General features: G+C 39.1%; 1 protein-coding gene across 1 annotated transcript in view; it reads right to left on the reverse strand.

Moving 5' to 3' along the window:
- Nucleotides 1-2431: 2431 nt before the first annotated feature.
- dcaf5.L (DDB1 and CUL4 associated factor 5 L homeolog) overlaps nucleotides 2432-23453 on the reverse strand; it is a 33633-nt gene continuing 12611 nt past the window's right edge. Inside the window, 8 exon segments of the mRNA NM_001097123.1 lie at nucleotides 2432-2931; nucleotides 2934-4676; nucleotides 5329-5456; nucleotides 8198-8264; nucleotides 13299-13512; nucleotides 16603-16732; nucleotides 16981-17120; nucleotides 19763-19799. Coding sequence (NP_001090592.1) covers nucleotides 2934-4676; nucleotides 5329-5456; nucleotides 8198-8264; nucleotides 13299-13512; nucleotides 16603-16732; nucleotides 16981-17120; nucleotides 19763-19799 — 2459 coding nt within the window. The 3' untranslated portion in view covers nucleotides 2432-2931.

The following is a 23453-nucleotide window of genomic DNA, read 5'->3' on the forward strand; positions in this document are numbered from 1 at the left end:
TTAGCACAGGCGATTTTGCGCTGTAGCCTATGGGGAAAAGACGCTGAGGCAGTTCGGGGAGATAGTCGCGCAAAAGACGTGGCGATAAGTCGCCAGGCGACAAAATCTCCCCGAATCTCCTCGTCTGGCCTTACCCTTACTATTAAGTGCTGTTCTTAGATCTTCCAGGGAGCTGCTATCTCATTACCTTCCCATTGTTCTGTTGTTAGGCTGCTGGAGGGGGAAAGGGAGGGGGTAATGTCACTCCAACTTGCAGTACAGCAGCAAAGAGTGATTGGCAGTAAAGTGTGATTGAAGTTTATCAGCGCACAAGCCACATGACTGGAGGCAGCTGGGAAATTGACAATATGTCTAGCCCCATGTCAGATTTCAAAATTGAATATAAAAAAATGTGTTTGTTCTTTTGAAAAATGGATTTCAGTGCAGAATTCTGCTGGAGCAGCAGATATAAGCTTTTATGCCTATATCATGGTCATTTCACTTTTCTGTAGGAGAACAAAAATATATAAACAATAAAGATTAGGAGAAGGTAAATGAAGCAGGGCCCATTGTCTAAGGTTTGCTCTAGGGACCCTTGCACCCCAAAAACACATTTGGGTCTTTTTATCATGTAGCACAAAAAGTGGAGTGGAACATTACTGGTGATGTTGCTCACAGCAGCCAATCAGATCTTTGCTTTTGTTTACGAACTGTTAAAATCTAATTACTGATTGGTTGCTATGGGCAGCATCACCGGTAATGCTTCACTCCACTTTTTACACAGCATGATAAATAGACCCCATCGTTTAGAACGGTCAGAATAACGAGAAGGAAACCTTCTAGAGTGTATTTTAAGCAAAGTTATTCCCTTTTTCTTTGTAAATTGTACTTGATGGTAAGTATGCTGCATGAATCCTTATTAAAAGTAAAACAATCCTACAGGGTTTATTTAATGTTTAAATGTTTTTTATGCTTACTGTATAGGGATTCATATTGCAGAAAGGTCTCTTATCTGGAAAACCCCAGGTCCTAAGCATTCTGGATAATAGATCTATTACCGGTACATATGTTTTTTTTTAAGCAAGTGCTAAAGATGGTCATACACAGATCAACATATATAGACAATTTAGTTGTTACCCACCCATCGTGAACATCTCAGGTGATAAGTTTTAACAAGCTACAGTGTAACCCAACTGGAATCTGTCACAATAGAAATGTGGCCTCCCTTCATGTGTGAGGTTACCGACATCCAAAAGTGACAAATCTCCTCATCCTTCACTTAGAAAGTGGCTGGTCAGACATCAGATATAATAAGTGGATCTCTTCGTTGTGGTTGTCCAAGTGCATTTGATACAAGATTTAGATTGTAAGCATCACCCCTGGAACATTTTACTTTTGATTCTATGTCCCTATAAGATAATTTTAACATTACTTCAGCTAATGTTGACATGGGCAGTGAACACACAATTTTACATTTCGTGCCAAAATCAGCCAACGGAGCTAACACAATGGTTCTGGATCGGAAAATAAGTGGTGACTGTCCGCATATTAGGCTCAGGTCCGGACTGAGATTCAAAATTTCAAGCAGCCGTAATAAACAGTGACTGTCACTGGCTCAACTGTTCGCAGCCTGTGTAATACTTTTTTTTAAGCTAAAAGAAGCTGATCCGCTCCATGCCCAATCTACGCTGATTTAAACTAGATCTGCTTGCATTCAGGCACACGCAGCGGAGGTCAGCCCAAAAACACATAAGCGGCCATTTTCAGGCCTGCATGCAATTGGTTCAAATGAATGTAGCTGGGGCAAGGCACGGATCAGATTCTCACAGCCTGCAAAAATACACAGGTGAGAGCAGCTGAGCCATCGCTCTGACTGCCAATGGCCTAATGTACATAGATTGGGAAGAAAATATCAGTACTTCTCACCATCTCCAAAGGCAGTTCTGGCATAACCATATGGATGTTCATTTTAGCTGTGTTTTATTACAAAGGCATGCATGGCCTATTGTGATCACTCATTCCATATGTGTTTGTATGTTCTTGAATAAAAAAAAGAAAGAAAAAGAAAATCAACAAAACACCCCACCCACTTACACAACGTTCTACATATAAATGTCTCACATGATGCAACTGAGTAAGTGAATACAGGACACTTTCAGGCATGTAGAAAACCTTGACAAAAAGGACTTAACAGCCGCACAGTCTGCTTTTGCATGGTCACCTAAACTCCTGTATGTTGTTGTGTGCAGTCATCCTCTGGAAGCATATCCTGCAACATGTTGTGCTTTGAAATCTTGGAGCTGTGTTGCACACAAACCCTAGGATGCATTCACACTGCAGATAATACAGTTTGCTTTTGTATCTGCTTGTCATTGATTAACATTGAGCATGTGCTCTAGAACGATTCCATTTTTCTTAGCCTAATAACAGAAAATACACCCCAAACAAAATGCAAGAGGGAAAGAAGCCTCTTCTCTTTAATCTGCTGGGTTGCTTGCTAAGTGTTTAGTCAGTGTAAGCACTGCTTGCAGAAATTATTTGGTTTGGCAATACATACAAATAAAAATATTGGTGTTTTTTGTAAGGGTGATGGTACGACTCTTTTTCCAGTTACTGATCACTTTTATGGCACAGCAAAACAAACTCCAATCAGATGATAACCACAGAGTATGGTAGGTACAGAGTAAAAGTAATTTATGAAGCACCCATGGTTTACTCCTTAGAATAAACACCCTATAATGGGAAAATGGCTAGTTGAATTTCAGAAAGGAGAAAGGAAATTCCTATAAAAATATTTTCAGAAGACGCAATGTTTATATTTAGTGCAAACTGAATTTTGGCCAGTAGAGCCAAATTTTGAATGGCCTGGAGACTCAGATACACTCAGCCATTCATCTTCCAGACCAAGTCTGGACACTTTTAGTTCTTACATATGGTAAAGGAAAACAATTTATTTAGGTTTTCCTTCTCTTCTCTGGTGAAGAATCACCAGATTCCTCATGCTCTTGCCAGTGCCTTTTGAGTCCACTTGGAAGTTTGTGATCACCATTGTCTGTTTGATCTGTGAAGTCATCTTTTGTGCTCATACTGGAGCTGACTCCCATAAAATATGTTTCCTTATGCAGGGTTAAATCTGCCTGGTGCAGGCTGACATTGTCAATATTGGCATAAGTATGTGGGCAGACAATGTTCATGGTCTGTTCTCCACAGCTCTGTCCTTCACTACTGGAAACTGAAGGAAAAGAATGCAAGTGCCCATTGCTCTGGTGAGTGCAAGGAATATCTGCCTCTTCCCCTTCTATTTCAGAATTCCCTCTCCCCAAACAATTGTCTATGCTACATTTAAACCAAGCAGGAGTCTCTTTTGTGGATAAAGGGGGTTCCGGGTTTATTATTGGTTGCTGGTTTTGGCTGTTTTTCAGTGTCATGCTGCTTCCACATTGCCCACAAGAATCTTCAGAGCAAACAGTGAGCTCTTTATGGGCAGCAGTTCCATTCAACTTTTTTGTCTCTGAAGGACAATCTACAGAAGCAGTATCATGGGAAGATGTATCTAGATCCTCAAGCCATAACGGTTTTCCACTGTGGTAGCTTGGACTGCTGCTTTCTTGTAAGGAGTCTTTCTGGAGAGACTGATTGTGTAGACCTTCTGATGGAGGAGTTTTGCTATCTTGTGAAGTGATTTCATTTGAGCTTTCAGTTTCTAATAAAGGTGGCAAAACACTGCTCCTCCCACTAGTACCTGGCCTTACATCCTCACTTTCTCCCCCATTGTGGGAGGATTCTCCTTCCTTACCTTTAGAATATGATATATAAGAATACTGTAGCCATTTGTATGCTTTATAGATCTTCCTCTCTACAGAATCAATCTCTGAACAGAGTGAGGATTTACGTTCTACTCCACTGGGGCTCCTTCTTTCAGGGGAAGACTCTGCAGATGTTGACTGGTCATCCACTGTAATATGTGGATAGTCATACACATCTTCTCCAACAACTACAGGGGTGCTTTGAGATTTTGCTTCAGCCTTTTTCTCACTGGGTATTTTCTGTTGATGTCTCATTGCATTACGTTGCCTCATTGTGGCTCGGCGATCGTTAAGGTTGTTTTCTTCATCACTGCTGCTGGATCTTTCTTCCTCAGGACTTGGAGAGCGAGGACGAGAAAATGGCTCGGTTTCGGCTTCTGTCTCAGTTGCATTATCATCAGAATCTGTATTGTTGGACATTGTGGCCAGACGTTTATCCTGGTACTTCCTCAATGCTAACATTCTCAACTGGTGTGGAGAAAACTCAGACCTTGTTGGAGGAGACTCTGCAGATCTCTGTGAGTCTCCAGCAGTGGCGGCCTCATCAGATTCTCCTGGTGTGGCAACTGGTGAGGGTGGTAAAGAGGTTGAAGATACAGAATCACTATAAGCAGAACGCTCACTGACGCCAGGGTGAAGCTGCAGAATTGTACTGTCGCTGTCAGAATCAGAACTCCATCCCTCTATCTCTCTCCTCACCAGGGAATCAAAGAAAGCCATCATTCTTGGGTCCTCTTGCACTGACTGATTGGCATAATCATGTGACAAACCACTTCCACTGTTAAGAACAAGACCAATATACTCCTCATGTGTGTATAAGCAACGTGAATCATCATCAACTTGCCCCTCAAGATCTCCATTGCAGCTGGGTTGCTTGTAGGGGCTCCAAATCTGCAAAACAAAAAAAAAAGCGCTTCTAAATAAAATCAAACAGGGAATGTTTTTCCAACTATTTCTATTTTCTCTTTTTCTAATACTGACGTTTCAAGTTTAATTTTTCACCTTCTTATGTCTTTCTAAAGCAGCTCTGGGAGGGGTGGGTCACTAAATCTTTAAACTGTTCTAAATTGATACAGAAGTTGAATCCCAGAGTTAAATTAAAAAGTCAGATGTTCAAATTGATACAATGGTTATGTATTTTCCATAGATGCTGCTGAGAAATGCATCAACTAATGCAGCATATTGTAACTGTTCAGTCTGCACCTGGATTACCGAGTTACCAGACAAACACCAGAGACTCGAAAAGTCTTTATTTCTGGTGAACAATCTGAAAATAACTAAACTGGAAAAAAAAAAAAAAAAATTGTTTGGAAGGTGAACAACCCCTTTAAAAAACAAAATCTCAATTTGAACTTTTATGAGTGTTTATTATATGTTAGATAAATAAATATTTATTCAAATCCAAGAACATCTAATCACTAAATCATATAACCCTGGAGGCTCATTATAAACAAATATGATAGAGACTAATAGCAACCAAAAAAGTGTTTCCAGATCCTTAATAACCAAAAGCTAATATTTTGTTTAGTTCTTATGAATTTACCTTTATGATCTTCTCAACTCCAGAAGAGCAGATCATGTAGTTGTCGGGGTTGAATCGCACTTGATTGACAATTGAACGGTGTCCTTTTAGAATCATGAAAGCACCATTGACCACTCTGCCTGCTCCATCTAAATCCATGAAGAGTAGCAAAAATATCACTTTAAATACATATTTAGATTAAAAGCAATGCTCACAAGCCTGCAGCACCACTGTATCGTGTCCTCTCTCCATTATTCCATGGTCACAAAACAAATAAGCAAGAACAAAAAAGACCTGTTATGATGTGATCTTATTAAATGGCTATCAGTAGCTCTTGGATTAGTACCAAGCCTCTAATATCCAACTGTGATGTGATAATCCCCTTCTGCTCTCAGGAAATAATTAGATGTTGCATGCCTGTAGGCATGTTTGGATGTCTTTTATTAGGAGTTTATACTCTGGAAACCCTTTTCACCACTGCACACCTCCCTGGGAAATGCTAATAAACTGTACATATCTTGTTATTCCCAGTCTTAAACTGAAATGGCATTATTAGAAGCAGATCCTGCCTCAGTGGGCCCCACTTCATTTTGAGACTTTTTCAGCCTCTGTTTCTCCATGGCATTCCCAGACATAGATAGATAGAGGATATAATGAATTGCCAGTCTTCTTTTAATTACTACTGGCTACTGTAAGAAGAACTTTCACTGTCTAAAAGGAGACTATGGGGTCCCACAATTAACAGCACTGGAATCCAATTTTAATTCACAGATAAAGAATCAATACTCTAAGGTGTTCAGCTAGCACCTTGCGTTATGTAGAAGCAAAAGGGCCACAACAAATGTCAACACACTGATAAGGCAACTTAATTGAGTATATAAAGTCTGAGGACGAACTAAGGCAGGCCATACACAGGGGCATTGCAATGGATCTCCCCGATGATATCTGACCAATATATTGATTGGGCAGGTTTCATTTTTTTTGTGATCGAGGACCACATCAGCTAGTTGATGTGATCCTTGTCCCGTCAGTGCCTATTCTAAGCATTGTAATCCGATCGTTTGGACCTAGGGCCCAACGATCGGATTAACCCGATTTGATGGGCATATCGGGTTAAGATTTGCTCATTTGCTAGTGAATGTATATATGTATATGTGTATGAACAACATCTTAAGGCACAAAATCACTTAAAGTGGACCTGTCACCCACACATAAAGAGCTGTATAATAAAAGTCCATTTCAAATTAAACATGAAACCCCAAATTCTTTTTTTATTAAAGCATTCATAGCTGTTGTAAACTCATTTAAAAATCTCAGCTGTCAATCAAATATTGCCTGCCCCTCCTCTATGCCTTAGGCATAGCATAGAGGCAGGGCAGGAAATTACTTTCACTTTCAGCCCTTACTAGATGTCACTGCTCTCCTCCTCTCTCTTTACCATTTAATTGTGTAACCAGGACATGGGAATGGACATCAGGTCCCCCATTCTGGTGCACAAACAAGATTCTGAGATGATGCAAGGCTTGCCTTAATAACAGTGTCCACAAAATGGCTCCTGCCTGCTTGCCAGAATTATGAATTGCCAGACTGAATGAAACAAGATTCAAATAATTTATATATAGTCTATTTAAAGTTCATTTTGTTTGACTAATGTGATAAAATAGGATTTGGAATAATTTTTTTTTGGTGACGGGTCCCCTTTAATGAGTTTGGCATTTCATCATATTAAAAGTCACATTTTGTCATATCCTAAGTATTCAGCCAAACCAAACGTGCAGCCTAAAAGGTCACGTGACGTACACGTATTTTACAACTGAATGAAACATTCCCCCCCCCCCCACAGATGATACATGTTGGCCATTGTGCACAAATCTAAATATGTACAGTAGGGTTTGGATGTGGTTGGGGGATCAGTGGAATCTTTTGTGCAGGATTTGGATGGTTGGCTTTAAAAAGGATGGATTCACTACTACTATGAACCCAAGTGTGTGTCCATAATGGAAAACTCATTAAGTCTGCAAATATATGCCAAGTGTACTTGAAGATGAAGGCAGAACTGCTGCTCTTAAAAAAAATAAATTAGAGACAACCTGGAACATACTGCTCTGAACTACAACTGTAAAACTGAGCAGATTTTTTTTTCTCCAGTGAATGATCCCCTCTAATCGCCCTCGCAATCCCCACACATGAGCTATTATTAAATGACAGAGGATAGCATGTCATGCTAGTCATTTTGTTCAATAAATATCTATATATACACACGTTTGTATCTTTTGTCTGTATAGCAGTTGCCTTCTGATCGTTTTGAAAGAATGGCCTTCAGGAATGCATCCTATATACTATATACAGTGGGTTTTTTGAGAGGAAGTACAAAACCAAATGTTTGAGATCGGATAGGATCTTACAAGTCAGGGCAAGGCCCCAAAGACATGAATGTAGTTAGCCATAGCCATATTTGCATTTCCCATTTGGGCTGGAAATGTACCGTAAGCACTAATTGCTTCTCTTGACAGGTCAGCTCCAATAATCACACACGGCATGTTTACTAAAATTGGAGATAAATATCTCCGGAGATTTTGCCAATGGCAACGAATCAGCAATTAGATTTAAACAGTCACCTACAAGATAGAAAACAAAGATCTGATTGGTAGTATGGGCAACATCTCCAGAGACCTTTGGAGATATTTATCTCCAATGTTAGTAACCATGCCCCAAAGGCTTTAAAATGGGATTGAGGTGTAGTGGCCTAGAGCACAATAAACACTATTCTGTGTGTCCTGTGTACAAAGAAAGGCTGTCATCCATTTAGTAAACATGCCCCCTGGTGACATGTTTTACAGGCATTATGCCTATAAAAAAGGGACCAATCTTGACGGACATTTACACATACCTGCTTCTGGATTGGTTGGGATTCTCCACATGTACAGGTTAAAATCGTCAGAGCCAGAGAGAATATACTGAAAAAAAACAAGAACATGAAATATGAAAAAAGCATTTCCATAGAATTGGTGCTGATGCTGGTTACCTACTGAAATCTCACTCTGAACTGCAAGATCAGGATGAGATTTTCTTTATTATTATACCTGGAAAAATATTAAAAATCATGAACGGTTACAATTTATTTCTTGCTATGTTCTCCATGCACAGAATCCCAGCCATAGTAACCATCCGTGTCCTACCCTCCCCACAAGGCTCTCTCTTACCAAAACAAATATTACATTTTGCTCCCACAAACCCACACACTGCAGCACTGAAAGCTCAGCTCTCTCTCTCTCCCACCCACATATAATTATAAGCCTCTTTATGTCACACTGCTGATAATGAGCTCAATCATTCAACTGTATGTCCCATTCTCTTATTAGCCATAAATCATAACTCTTCATTTATCCACAGCGACGGAAATGATGAGGGGAATGGATGATTGAATGAGACATATGTCTGCATATGCATGTCTTTTTATTCTTTTTTTTGCCCTTTGTTTGGGCCATTTTTACATCTTTCCCTCTCCAGCTTTGCATTCTGCCTTGCTGTTGCAGTATCTTCTGCTTTTTCATTTTCATTTGGCCTTCGTCTGGTTCAGCGTGGGAAGGAGGTATATTGAGTAAACATACATTTGGAGGAGCAAAGTGCCTGGGGCCAAAGCAGACTCTGGGATCTGAGCTCTGGCAATCTGCTTTAACAATTAGATTTAGGTAGACTGGCCTGAGCAGAGCTTTGTGGCAGTTCTATATGTTTTATTAACTTGTCTGTGCTGCTTAAATGATAAAAAATGCTGGAGAAGGACACAAGATAGCATCATAAGAAACATATGTACAGACTTTTATACGATCATTAAATATCATCATATCACATGTATAGCTTAAAAACCCACAGCAGCCAATCAAACATTGTCCACCATTCTTTAAAGTGGTCGTTCTCCTTCCAAACACTTTTTTTAATTCAGTTGTTTTCAGATTGTTCCCCAGAAATAAAGAATCAACTAAATGTATGAATTTAGAACAGTTTACAGGGTCGCGACCCCCCCCCCTTCCAGAGCTGCTTCAGAATGTGAAAAATATCAGTTTACACTTCAATATTAGAAAAACAGTCACACATAGAAAATAGAAAGTCATTGGAAAAAGTCATTATTTCTGGTGATCTATCTGAAAACAAGTAGTTGTTTGAAGGTGAACCACCCTTTTAACTACAGAAGATTAGTAAATAAAAGACTAACTGCTGAAGTTCTAAATTGATACATTTAGAAGCATCTTCTGACTTTTATCTGCTCGGTTCACTCAATGCACTATAGAAGGAAATTTTGCCGATATGCATGGTTCTCACTCAGGATGAACTGCAGGGGTGCTCCAGATACTTATACAAGATGTTAATTGGTAAGGCTAACGGCACAAAGGTAATTTTTTATGCTGGTGTAGATATGCCAACCGAGAAAATCCTTCCACTCCTCTGTGTGGACTAACTGGATCTGCAGAGCAGATGTAATTGTATGGCACAAGGGTCAGGATATCAACCCATGTGCCATTAGCCTAAAAACTGTTAATATCATGAAATCTAAAATGAAAAAATAAAATTATTATTAAAATAATTATTATTATTATTAAAAAATATTTAAACTGCAAACATGGTCTGAGCAATTTAACATTAAGTTACATGGAAGGGTATAAATTTTCGTTAAGTTCAATGTTTGTGAAATGGATGCAACGTAACATAGTTGAAAAAGCACACAAGTGCATCAAGTTCAACCTCTGCATTATGTACAACCTGCCTAATTGCTAGTTGGTATTAAAAAAAGGCAAAAAAAATCCTGAAGCCTCTCCACTTTGCCTCAGAGCAGTGATCCCCAACCAGTAGCTCGTGAGCAACATGTTGCTCCCCAACCCCTTGGATGTTGCTCCCAGTGGCCTCAAAACAGGTGATTATTTTTAAATTCCAGGCTTGGAGGCAAGTTTTGGTTGTATAAAAACCAGATGTTCTGCCAAATAGAGCCTCAATGTAGGTTGACAAACCACATAGGGGCTACTAAATGGCCAATCATGGCACTTGTCACCCCAAGAAGATTTTTCATGCTAGTGTTGCTCCCCAACTCCTTTTACGTCTGAATGTTGCTCATGGGTTCAAAAGGTTGGGAATCCCTGCCTCAGAGGGTGAATAAATTCCATCCTGACTCAAAAAGCATAATTTCATCTGTACCTGGACCAACTTGGTACTAAGAGTTAATTTCAGCAACTGTTAAACTGTTAAACAGCTGGATTTCAGCATAGAAAATGGCATTTATACATACTTTTTGAAGAAACAGGTAACTGTGATGGGTATATTAAGGGTTTCTGTGTTATGTGGGCCTCTTTATCAAATTTTGGTTTGGAAGCCGGAGTTCCCTTTTAAGTATTTGGTGTACAGTTAAGTAATTTTATTTTCAGTATGCATTACAGTGTACATCTAGATGGTGAAGAAGAGCAGTTTATAGTTTCTCTAAGGACTTTTCCTAATTTTTCTATTTAAAGGAACAGTAACATCAAAAAATGTAAGTGTTTTAAAGTAATGAAAATATCATGTATTGTTGCCCTGCACTGGTAAAACTGATCTGTTCGCTTCAGAAACACTACTTTAATTCATATAAACAAGCTGCTGTGGAGCAATGGTGGAAATTGAAAAACGGCTATATGGCACAGGATAACACCATTAGACAGATAGAGCTTATTTGCTATCTGCTGTGTAACCTGATCCTTTTCTCCTTTGAATGGCTGCCCCCATTGCTACACAGCAGTTTATTTATATAAACAATAGTAGTGTTTCTTAAGCAAACACAGCAGTTTTACCAGTGCAGGGCAACACTGCATTATATTTGCATTACTTTAAAACACTTATTTTTTGACGTTACTGTTCCTTTAATTGTGACTACCTACATACACGCCACCAGTTCCTGTGCAGAAGATAGATAATTAGGTGGACAGTCTGGGTATCATCTTTTTCTTTTTTTCTTATAATTAACTACAAGCTTACTTTTTTTTCACACCCCCACACATTCCAGGGCTCAGGGGATATGCTAGGACATGGAGAGCTGCAAGTCCTGTATTTTAGCACTACAGGGTAGAAGGTACACCACTGCTTATCTGATAAGGCACTGTGCACATGCTGTTAACAGGGATATACAAAGCAGCCCTGAAAACCAAAGGTTTATAGCAGCGAGATTAGAGTTCATGGCATGAAGCTACATTTTCTTTCCTGGAAATAATTATAGGGGTGGGAAAGCCTCCAGGCTATGGCAGGCAAAAATGCTGCCTTACATGGAAGAGGGCCTTAATGTATCAGGACTATGTCAAACATGGAAGGCAAATACTGAGGCCTACTGTTTAAAGGTATAAAGTGGGTTTTTTTTCATAACAGATACAGAGGACCAAACCGCTGTGGTATATGGGGCATTTTCCTATACTTCAGCAAACGAATCATGGATGGATGACGAATTTCTTATTAACTTATGTCAAGCTCCTCTAATAAAATCCACAGGCATGCAAAGTATGGAACCAGGGATGAAATCCATGATTATAAATTCTTGTCGCAGAAGGACTTAAACATTTCTTCCTGCTGGCTGGGGGAAGCAGCAAAGCTGACAGCTGACTCTGTTCATGCTATATTTGGCAGACTCTCTGCCTAACGGTATAACGTACATTTTTTTTCAAACATCCAAAGTAAATGCTGCAAGCGCAGAAAGACATGGGGAAAAATGTTAACAACATAAAAGCAGATTTGTGTCTAAGGAGCCATGGCTGTAAAAATACAGCTCAATAAATGAATTACAGACAAATATCCTGCATACAGCAATGTTTCCCAAGTTCTTATGAACTGAACCAGTGATCCCCAACCAGTAGATCGTGAGCAACATTGGACCCCTTAGATGTTGCTCTCAGTGGCCTCAAAGCAAGCGATTATTTTTGAATTCCAGGCTTGGGGCAAGTTTTGGTTGTATAAAAACCAGGTGTACTGCCAAACAGAGCCTCGATGAAGCTTGACAAGCCACACAGGGGATATCAAATGGCCAATCACAGCCCTTATTTGGCAACCCAAGAACATTTTTTCATGCTAGTGTTGCTCCCCAACACCTTTTACTTCTGATTGTTGCTCATGGGTTCAAAAGGTTGGGGATCCCTGCCCTGAACTAACAATAGAAAGCACCATCCCAGGCAGAAATGCATTATGGGCAGCGTTCAGTGGCTTCTAATATCTAATGCCAGAGAACTGGTCAATTTAGTCTACAAACTCACACCTAATTTATTTAACGTGAAATTGCATAATATACCACTTCAACTATCTGTATAAGATAAGGTCAACATCACGCGTGCGGAAAGGCCATCTCCCATAGACTGCATTTTATCCAAATTTTTAAAGATTATTTCCTTTTTCTCTGTAATAATAAAACTTTACCTTGAACTTGATCCAAATTAAAATATAATTAATCCTTACTGAAAGCAAAATCAGTCTATTAGGTTTATTTAATGTTTACTTTACTTTAAAAGTAGACTTAAGGTATAAAGAAAGATCCAAGTTATGGAAAGTTATCTGGAAAACCCAAAATCCCGAGCATTCTAGATAATAGGTCCCGTACCTGTATAGTACTATTCTCAGATAAAAGCCCTCTTTTTTATGGCAAGTCCCATTTATGTTACACAAGGTGATAATATTAGACAGAATATAAAATCACCTAGAGTGCTTTTCTAAACAACTTTGCATTTGTTTATTAGAACACATGATAGCACTGTTAGTATTATGAATACCTTGTATTTACATTAATTTGTAACAGTGGGTATATGTCCCCTTATTGCCCCCAACAATAATTAGTAAATAGTATATATAAAAAAGTATAGAACAATTTTTAATGTAAATTTCCAATAAGAAAATTGACAAGTTTCATATCAGTTCCATTAAATGGTGCCACTTTGCCCATCCTTGAATAAAATACAAGGCTATGCACAGCTCATCTGTGCTAAGTGTTATCTCACCTGGTCACGGTCCCCTGCGAAGCAGCAACTCTTCATAGTGCAGGAGTTGAAGTAACCTTGGTTGTCAAACTGAAAAATGGGTAGGCGTGAGTGAATGTCGTACAGGACAGGTGGCAGGCGGCGCCTCAGGGCCAGAAGCTGAGTCCCGTTGCTATTGAATCGGACACTCATCGCACTTTGCAAGGAGAGATTCCCACCGTAACGTAGCAGAGAGCTGAAAGATAGCATAAATTATCTGCTATTGATATGCCTACACACACACATATATATATATATATATATATATATATATATATATATATATATATATATATATATATATATATATATATATATATATATATATATATATATATATATATATATATATGCATTTGTTCAACATAAGCACAATTTGTAGTTTTGATTTTAACTTGTATTCTTCATATTGCTTGATTTTTTTTATATTTTCCTCAAATTTTAAAATATAAAGAAGGCATAATTTCTTTGTTGTATCCCTTACTACCTACTATGATCTCCGTATAAACAAACCCAACCCTGCCTCAAGATACACTCGGTGCCAGGCTTTCGATTAAGGAGGAGCTTATTATACAGAGGACTTATCTGTGGATATGTAATTTGATTATGTACTTTCTTGTCTCCCACAGATGCTTTTAAGAACCGAGATGTTGGAAAGTACAAGAACAAAAACAAATTTGTTCCCTAATTAAATAGGAGCAAAACTACAAGCCCCATTAGTGTAAGGGCACACCTGGCGATTCGGGTGGTGACAAATCGCCTCATCTTTGCGGCAACTAATTTCCCCGAACGCCTTCCCTCTGTCTTGCGCTGGCTATAATGAAACGTCGCACACGCGGCTCTTCGTATTCTGAAGTCGGCCAAAGTTTCCTCGTGAGGCAACTTTGGGCAACTTCAGAATATGAAGCTCCACCTGTGCCATGCCGCAGGCGACTTTTCATTATAGCCGGAGCAAGAAAGAGGGAAGGCGTTCGGGGAGATTAATCACTGCAAAGACGAGGCGATTAGTCGCCAGGCGACTAAATCACCCCGAATCGCCAGGTGTGCCCTTATCCTTATTTGAAAAAAAAAAAAAAAAAAACTTAGAGCCTCTCCTCCGTTACCATGAAACCTGACCCATCTTTTGCATTTTATGGTCTGATAAAACATTTCTCTCTGTTGTAACAGCCATAAACTTCAGCAGTTCACTAGCTTATACATAAATCTAGATACATACTACAGACATAGTCCCCAGGCCAGAATGGTTTTGTTTGAGTTTAAACAAGCCTGTCAGTTATAAGCAAAAGATTTCTGCGGTCTCTGTTAATGTATGCACGAAAGTATTCTTAGTATCTTGGTGAAAACATTTTAAAGGTTCCATAATTAATATATGTCTAATAATTTACAACAGTGCTAAATCTGTGTATATATTTTCCCCAGAGCCACAGCGATTTCTTAAGTGGGTGTCATGTTAAAAGAGTCCAACTTTCCAAGGAAGGCCAGGAATCTCAAGAACGCGGCACCCTGTGTAGTCTTGAAAGACTAGTAAACTTTCCTGTCAGAACGTGTTAGAAAACTGTTTAGATTTGGGCCTGAAAAACATTATATGAGGAGTTTGTCAGATGATCCTACAGTGGGTATTAACTGCCCCCTGCTGGTGCACAAGCAGAAAACAAAGACAGCTGCTGGAGGTTTTAGAAAACCTCTTTAAAAATGCAAAGCACTAGAATGTATGCAAAATTAAGGATGCTATCCACAACTGTACATGCATCACACAGTGGACAGAAGCTTTGAATGAACACTGATGCTAAACATGTGTCCTGAACAATCATATTGGGCCTATGGTGCAGGGGTTATTGCAGTATGTTTAAATATTAGCTTGTTGTATTATGACATTATACTAGATCAGTGCTCTCCAAGTTCTGTGGCACCACAGGACAGATATTTTCTGGCCTACGTGGTGGAGGGCCGATGAAAGCCAGTGTTGACCACTCCCTGTTTTTAAACCACACCCACGTTACCACAAGAACTTTAAAGACCATTTCCACATTAATGGTGGTAGCACACCAAAAAAAACAAATGGTTGGCACTCGCTGCAGGGATATCATTCATATGTGAAAAATGTATGTTATGTTAAAACCCTTAAATCCATATGCCTCCTTCTCTTCCTTGGATTGCACAGCATCCCCCATCACATGATTAAACACCTTAGGGGCTCCTAACAAGTATTTCCAAATGCTAACAAACCCCAGAACAAGGTTTATGTCCCACGGGCACAGTAGGAGTATGACACACACAGGGAGCATAGGACATGGAGAATATGGCACACACAGGGAGCATAGGGCAGACAGAGTAGGACACACACAGGGAGCATAGGACATGGAGAATATGGCACTCACATGGAGCATAGGGCAGACAGAGTATGGCACACACAGGGAGCATAGGGCAGACAGAGTATGGCACACACAGGGAGCATAGGGCAGACAGAGTATGGCACACACAGGGAAGCATAGGACAGGCAGAGTATGGCAGGAGACAGCACAGGGCTTTAGGAGTGTGAACAATAGAGGTGTTACAAGCGTGAACAAAGCAGGGGGGATTACAGGTGTGAACCATGCAGGAATTTACTCTCTAAATTTGAGGTGCAAACAATACAGCTGTCAGTTAATCTCCGTACTGATACCTTTTAAATCTTACACAAAGTAAGCAGTCACAGCAGGCAGACTTTTATGTGGGTGGCCACACAAGGGGGGCTGTGAGCCGCCAGTTGGACTGTACTACTATAGAGATGCTGAACCTTTAGGATGGATCAGTAGTTCAGTCTGTAAAATGGCATTTCTAGCCATATTCATTTTTAGGGTTTAGTTCTCCCTTTTTCTCATAAATCCAGAACATAATAAAGTTTTTTCATGATGTTTCAGTCACAGGTAAATTGCAGCACTTTAAGCATCTGTTAGACATATCGTTACCCTTGTTTTACTGAGGAAGAAAGCCTCATAGGACAACATGCATTGGTCTGTAAACCCCTTATGGGTCAGTATAATGTATGTATATTTATATATTTATCTAGTATAGGATGCACTGTGATATCCTTTAAACGATACATGTAAACGATACATGTAAAGTTGCACCAGCATAATACCGGCTCACAGACAGTTCTGATAATGTTTGCATACCGTATGATAAAAGTTATGTTGTGCTGAATAAGGCATAGCATTCCTATAAGGAATAGGGAATTACTTCATGTAAATAAAACACTTGCAAAGGGCAAAGTAGAATGTGTTCTACTGTAGGTGCAGGAGCATACCTGTGTGGCTTTCGGATATCCCAAAGTCCAACTCCCTCTTTTGAATTGGCTGTGGCCAGCAGTCTGGGCTCCACTGGATTAAACATAACACTGTGGAATGCCGACGGATAGTGTGCCAAGCAGAAAGGATCTGAAAATTTAAGTCAGACATTGGTCAGTTTTTGGTTACTCCTATGATCTTTGCATGCTCATGATGGTGCCAAATTAGATATCAAGGTACCCGAAAGTGGGACCAAGCAAGTAATATCCACAGACTTACTCTAGACTAATGAGAGGTTTATTGGATGTGCACTTTGAGGACTTGGGATTATAACTGGTCTCAACATAGATGGATCAAAAAGTGATCAAGGAAGAGGATATATACAAAATTATATGTACCTCCTTGAGTAGACTCCCTTATATCCCAGATGAGCACTCTTCCATCATCAGAAGAACTAGCAAAGACATTGTCATTGACAGGACTGACTGAAAGACCATAAACCGCCTCCTCGTGAGCAAAAACATCCATGGTTTCACCACTGGAATACACAGAAACAGGGGGAAAAAAAACAGATATATAAATTAAAAATTCCCACAACAACATATAGATCGATGCTATACCTAAAACAATCTTACTAAAGGTAATATATGCAGCCTTTTGACATTAGAGCATTTATATAGCTTTATGTAAGCAAAAGGTGCATAAACAAACAATTACAGCCTATACAGTATTTACACACACACACAAATAAAGCCCTGCATACAGAGTCTACAGATTAAAAGAAACCAAAACAGTCTACCTGTGCTGAAGAGACTGACCCCCTACCTCTCCTTAGGCTGATGAATTTATCCAACCCCTCCATTACCTTGTTTCATTGTGAAGTGATTCTGGGACTTAAAGCTCCTCTGCTTTCCAGAGAAACTGTGTATCACCCACTATAGAAAGTAGAAGGATTTCAAGTAGCAGAATCCATAATTTTACAATTGAGCAAGGTGGGTGAATGTTGCATTACCCAGTGAGCCTAAGGGAGGGGGGGGCACTTGCTCTTGTAGCAAAGAGATAGACTATCATGGTTTCCGTCCAATCTAAAATACATTTATAGTCATTTTTGGAAGTTCAGATCATGTTTATGCACATTTTCTATAAAATCCCAACCGAATGAACTACTGAACAAGTCAAAGCATTGTCAGCAATCAAACTGCATCTGAAATTTGAGTTCCCCAAATTGGAGGATCTGCAATTCTCATCATCTATGTAATGCTTTGGCCTCTTACTCCATCTAATAAGCTGTTTTTGTGATTTGCTTTTCAAGAGGAAAACCCCTTCTCAGGCCAGAGTAAAGAAATATCTCTTCTGTTATAGGAAGCAAGTTGACACAATATTAATAGATGGGAAACTGACACAATTGTAATTCTAAGCAACGTTCCAAGATGCTCGTTAAACTATTTTAAGTGATTTTAAACCCCATTGTAAATGTAATTTGTTCGGACAGCAGAATCTGTCTGTTAACATTCTACTGGTTCTGACTACTGGATCAGCAAATTCACACACCTGGAGTAAAAGGAACTTCTACTACATTGTTTTAAAAGTCAGATGCAGAGACAGACAGAAAAAAATACAGAAAAGGATACAACAATACTGCTTTCAGTTACAATGCACATTTACAAATAACTTTAAAGAACCCTAAAAAGTTTTAGTTAATGTATACTGACAAGTTGCTTCAAATAACATTTTCTTCCCTTATGCAGAAAACACTTTTGGGTGAAGATCTTTAATAAACGTTTGCATAATCATAACGACTGTCTGAGCTCCATGACTTGCTTGGTATTTAAAGAATTCTGTTGAAGTTCGATATATAAATGAAAGATACTATATGCATTAAAGTAGACTATATTTAGTGACATTCAACATGTTTCCCATTGCTTTCATGAAGCAAGTGCTCCATCTAGTGACCAAAAAAAAAAAAAAAAATGTATGTGACCTTTTATCTGGAAATCCAATATCCAGAAATCTCAGACTTTCTGGAAAGCCATTGAATAAGACATTCATTTTTTTTTTTAATTGTTTAATTTTTCTCTGTTATAAAAAAAACAGTACCTTGTACTTGATGGTAACTAAGCTGCATGAATCCATTTTGTGGGCAGAACAATCCTATTTGGTTTATTTAAAGTTTTTTCAGTTGCCTTAAAGTGATAAAACTACTTTTTAAAATATGAATGTACATTAAAAGTTACCTATAGGTCATTTTGATCATTTTTTGCCAATAGGTTTGTTTTTGTAAAGTAATTGTTAGTTGAAGTTTCTAAACCTGACTGTTTTGCCAAACTGACTGTCCCATCTCAGCCTGTCAGTTAGTTTCTAATGCCAACTGACTCCTGCTGCACAAATATGGCAGCCCCCTCTAATGATATGGTGAGCCAAATAGCTAAGAAAACAAGGGATGGGCAAATTTTTTCGCCTTGTTTCGCCAAAAAAATTATGCCCATAGACTTGTATGGCCTTGTGCGTCAAAATAAAAATATGCGCGTCAAAAATGTTTTGCCACGCGAGAATTTTTTTGACGCCCATAGACTTTAATGGGTGTCAGCGACATTTCGCCGGCGGCGAATTTTTGGCAAACAAAACGGGTCAAATTCGCCCATCCCTAAAGAAAACCCCTATCTGGAAAACTACAGGTCCCAAGCATTTTGGATAATAGGTACCATTGCTATATTAGACGTAAGGGCAAGGTTGAATATAGGGAAATAAAGTAAGGTAAGCCACCACTTTCAGTCATACTATCAGCTGTTTATGAAACATCTCCCCTATTTTCAACAGCCAATGAGAAGCCCTCAGTATAATGAACTTTTTTTTTATAAACAGATAGACTGTAGCTGGGGGAAGAGAGGGGTTAATTTATAGAGGGCTCAGTGGACTGATTTGTTTGACTGTACTCAGATCAGGAAGTAGAATGTGGCCTTAGTTTCATTTTGAAATTTGTCTCAGTTTAGATAAAGAAATAACAAATAAACACAGATATTTCCTAATTAAAAGAATAAGCATTTTCAACACAAGCATGATTAAGGGGTATATTGTCCCTTTAAACAGACATTTGTCTGTAAGAATTAAATTCCATTGTTTTATGGTCACTAGTATTTCCAGCTACTTTCAGCATAGATCCTGCTGACAGCCACTACATACCTCTCCACATCATGAAGAATAACTTGCTCATCATTGCCTGCAAATTAAACAAAAATTATTAATAATAATATTATACAGCACCAAAATATTTCACAGAGCTTATACATCATTCACATCAGACCCTGCCCCAGAAGAGCTCACAGTCTAAATCCATTTAACTTTGACACACACAAACAATGGTCAATTCTATCAGCAACGATTTAACGTAGTTTACAAGAAATAGACTTTTCTGTTGCTTTCTGTTTTTGCCAATTTTTCTAAAATTAATGGGGTGGCTCGCTTTTAACTTTTAGTATGTTACAGAATGGCCTAGTTAGTAACTATTGCATAACTTGTAGCAGCTGCATTTAATGAAATTCAGGGATTCTGCTCAACAGGGCCAATGATAAGAAGATCAGAACAGTTTACAGTTGGTGAACTGCTCCCAGAGCAGTTCCAAGGAGACATGAGAAGGTAAAAAATAAACTTTAAACTACTAGAAAACCAGTAAAAAAAAAAAAGAAGAAGAAAACTGCGAAAATACTTTATTTTTAAAGGAACAGTTCAGTGTGAAGATAAAAACTGGATTAAAAGATAGGCTGTGCAAAATAAAAACTGTTTCTAATATAGTTAGCCAAAAATGTAACCTATAGAGGCTGGAGTGACTGGATGTCTTTCAGAACAGAACACAACTTTCTGCTTTTCAGCTCTCTAACTCTGAGTTAGTGAGCGACTCGAAGGGGGGCCATATGGGACATAACTGTTCAGTGAGCTTGCGATTGATCCTTAGCATGCAGCTCAGATTCAAGACAAACTATTGTTTTGAACCATGTGCCCCACCCCTTAAGTCACTGATTGATTACTGCTTGGTAACCAATCAGTGGAAACCAAAAAAGCTGAAAAGCAGGAAGTAGTGTTCTGGCTATTATGTTACACATCCAGTTACTCCAGCACGCTTTGCACAGTCTATTTAAAGTGATACTGACACTAAAAAACTACTTTTTAAAATATGAATGTACATTAAAAAGTTACCAATAGGTCATGTTGATCGTTTTGTGCTGAGAGGTTTACTTTTGTAAGTAATTGTCAGTTGAAGTTTCTAAACCTGACTGTTTTGCCAACCTGACTGTCCCATCTCAGCCTGTCAGTTAGAGTTTCTAATTCTAAAGGACTCCTGCTGCACAAACATGGCAGCTCCCTCATACAGGAGCATGGGGAGTCACATTTGTAATGCAAAAGCTTTGAGCAAATACTTTATGGCAAAATTATATGTAGCATGCAAAGCCAATTTTATGATAAAGAGTTTAATTTCTGGTGTCAGTATCTCTTTAACGTTTTTTTGTTTTTACACTGAACAATTCCTTAAAAGCATCCGGAAAGTAAACAACCCCTGTAACAGTTTTTAGAGTGTGGAAGAAAACCATAGTACCGAGAGGAAAGCAAAGCAAACACTGCACTGGGTGAAATGGAACCTAGGTACTGCAAAAAAAGGAGTTGAGCACAGGTGAGATAATTGTGCCTGTGTGAGTATAAGATAATCATGAAATATAGCCTTTTTCCTAGCATGTTTCTAACCCACAATGACTTTCCAAAAAACATCCAAACCACTCAGTTTCTGGGTAGGTCAGCTGAAAGATGGCTGCCCATATATTACTAACAGAATAGCTCCAGTCCTCTTAAAGTGCATCGATAATGCTAATGCACCAAATCATTAAAAAGGGTTAGGTCCGCTTTGATTGGCACACGTCCTTCCCTTTTTTATTAAGTCAGTACAACTTAGTGTTGGCTCTAACCTAAAACCAGTTTTTTTTCTTTTTTTGCAGTACTTATCTGTTGTTCTTCTAAAGGATAGCATTTATGTCCAGTTTTTGGTCTAAAACTACCAAACTATCTGGGTAGCAATCCTGATGTATAGATGATTATCTGTCCTGAAGAAACACTTCTGTGGCAGCTGAAAAAAGTGTAGAGATGCTGTCTGGAACAATAGTAAAGAGGACATACATGTATACTTTGACGTATACTATCAGCTGCCAAGTCTTGATCCTGCCCTGACTTGAATTAAAACATTATATTTTATGGTGTGCTGTTGAGATCTACTTTCTGTACAAGCACACATATATCAATGTTTTATTTAAACTATGGGGCATATTTATCAAAGAGTGGCGTTAGTGATAGCCACAGTCCTCTAGAGTGAAATTCCGCCATTCTCCATTAATTTCTATGGGATTTTTTAAAAGAGTATTTATCAATGCGTGAAAGTTCACCCTTTGATAAATATGCCTTTAAAAATGCCATGAAAATGAATGAAGGGTGGCGGAATTTCGCTCTAGAGGACTGTGGTGATCTCCAACTTCACTCTTTGATAAGTATGTCCTTATTTCGGAAAAAAAGTTGAATATACAAATAAAGTCAACTGAACAGGAATATACTTGGTTAATACCAAGTTCCAGAGATGCACCTAGCTATGGGATCTGCAACACTTATCTTTTGAGCGGTTACTGAATAACAGTTTCCAACAGCTGTTGATTTACGGGCAGTGCAAGAAATTGGAATTCAGAGTGAGTTGGCAGGAAGGAAAGAGGCTGAGAGTTAGCATTTCTCTCTGCATGTTAGCAGGCTAAAATAGCAGTGCTTATTGAGTGTGTTTTTATGTATGTGATACAACTCATTGGGCACACCACACTTGAAATTTCATGTAAAATGGGGTTTTACATGCATTCACCCACTGCATGAGAAGTCAATGTTTACTAATGAACTCAGCATCATAGTAAAAATGGGAGCTAGTGATTGGCACCAACAACTTTTCTGATCACCAAGCTCTTTCTGCCTAGAGCTGTTACCTCTCAGGTGTCCTCAGGAACTGGCACAAAGGACTTTTTTGCATTGCACGTATACATATTTACCTGCAACCCCTTATTACTGTGCATTAACATATTAACAATTATACTGAACACAAGGATACAATAAGTGGCCCATTTATTAAACCTTGATGTTTTCTGGTCAACGATTTCAGGGGGGAAAAAAGCCTCTAATTTTTTGAGATTTATCATAGCACAAAGCTGCTAAAAATCTGAATCCAAAAATACGCCATTTCAAATCTGTCACATTCATAAAGGTGGCCATACACGGGCAGATTAAAGCTGACGATTTCGGTCCTTTAGACCGGTTCGGCAGCGTATCTGCCCATGTGTAGGAGCTCCCGACTGGTCCTCCTGATCGATTTCAGGCCAAAAATTGGCCAGATATGGATCAGTCAAGTTTGTTTTTTGTACGATCCAGGACCGCATCGGCTAGATGATGCGGCCCTGTTAACCGTCAGAGCCCATTCGTAGTATTCTAATCCGTTCATTATGGCCCCAGGGCAAATGGATTCCAAATGTGATCCCTACAGCTTGTGAGCATCAGGGATCTGGCAAGCCTGTATAGCTGGGCGATGTAGAGGACGAGAGAACCCGAGCCAGCGCTTAGATCCTTCAGCTGCCCCGTGTCTTACAGTGGTCTGTACTCGGGAACTGGTACACAGAAGCCGGGGTGAAGTGTACAATTTTGCAGTCCCTGATGCAGCAGCTGCTGCCAGTATGCCATGAGAGAGAACCAGGGAGGAGAATTTTTTTTTTTTTTTTGATGTTACTGTTCCTTTAAGACACAGTAGACCAGAACAGTGCTTCACACTTACCCTGATCCCTAGACGGGGACAAAAATATGCAGCAGC

The sequence above is a fragment of the Xenopus laevis genome, chromosome 8L, assembly GCF_017654675.1.
Source record: "Xenopus laevis strain J_2021 chromosome 8L, Xenopus_laevis_v10.1, whole genome shotgun sequence".
In the NCBI taxonomy this organism is placed as follows: Eukaryota; Metazoa; Chordata; class Amphibia; order Anura; family Pipidae; genus Xenopus; species Xenopus laevis.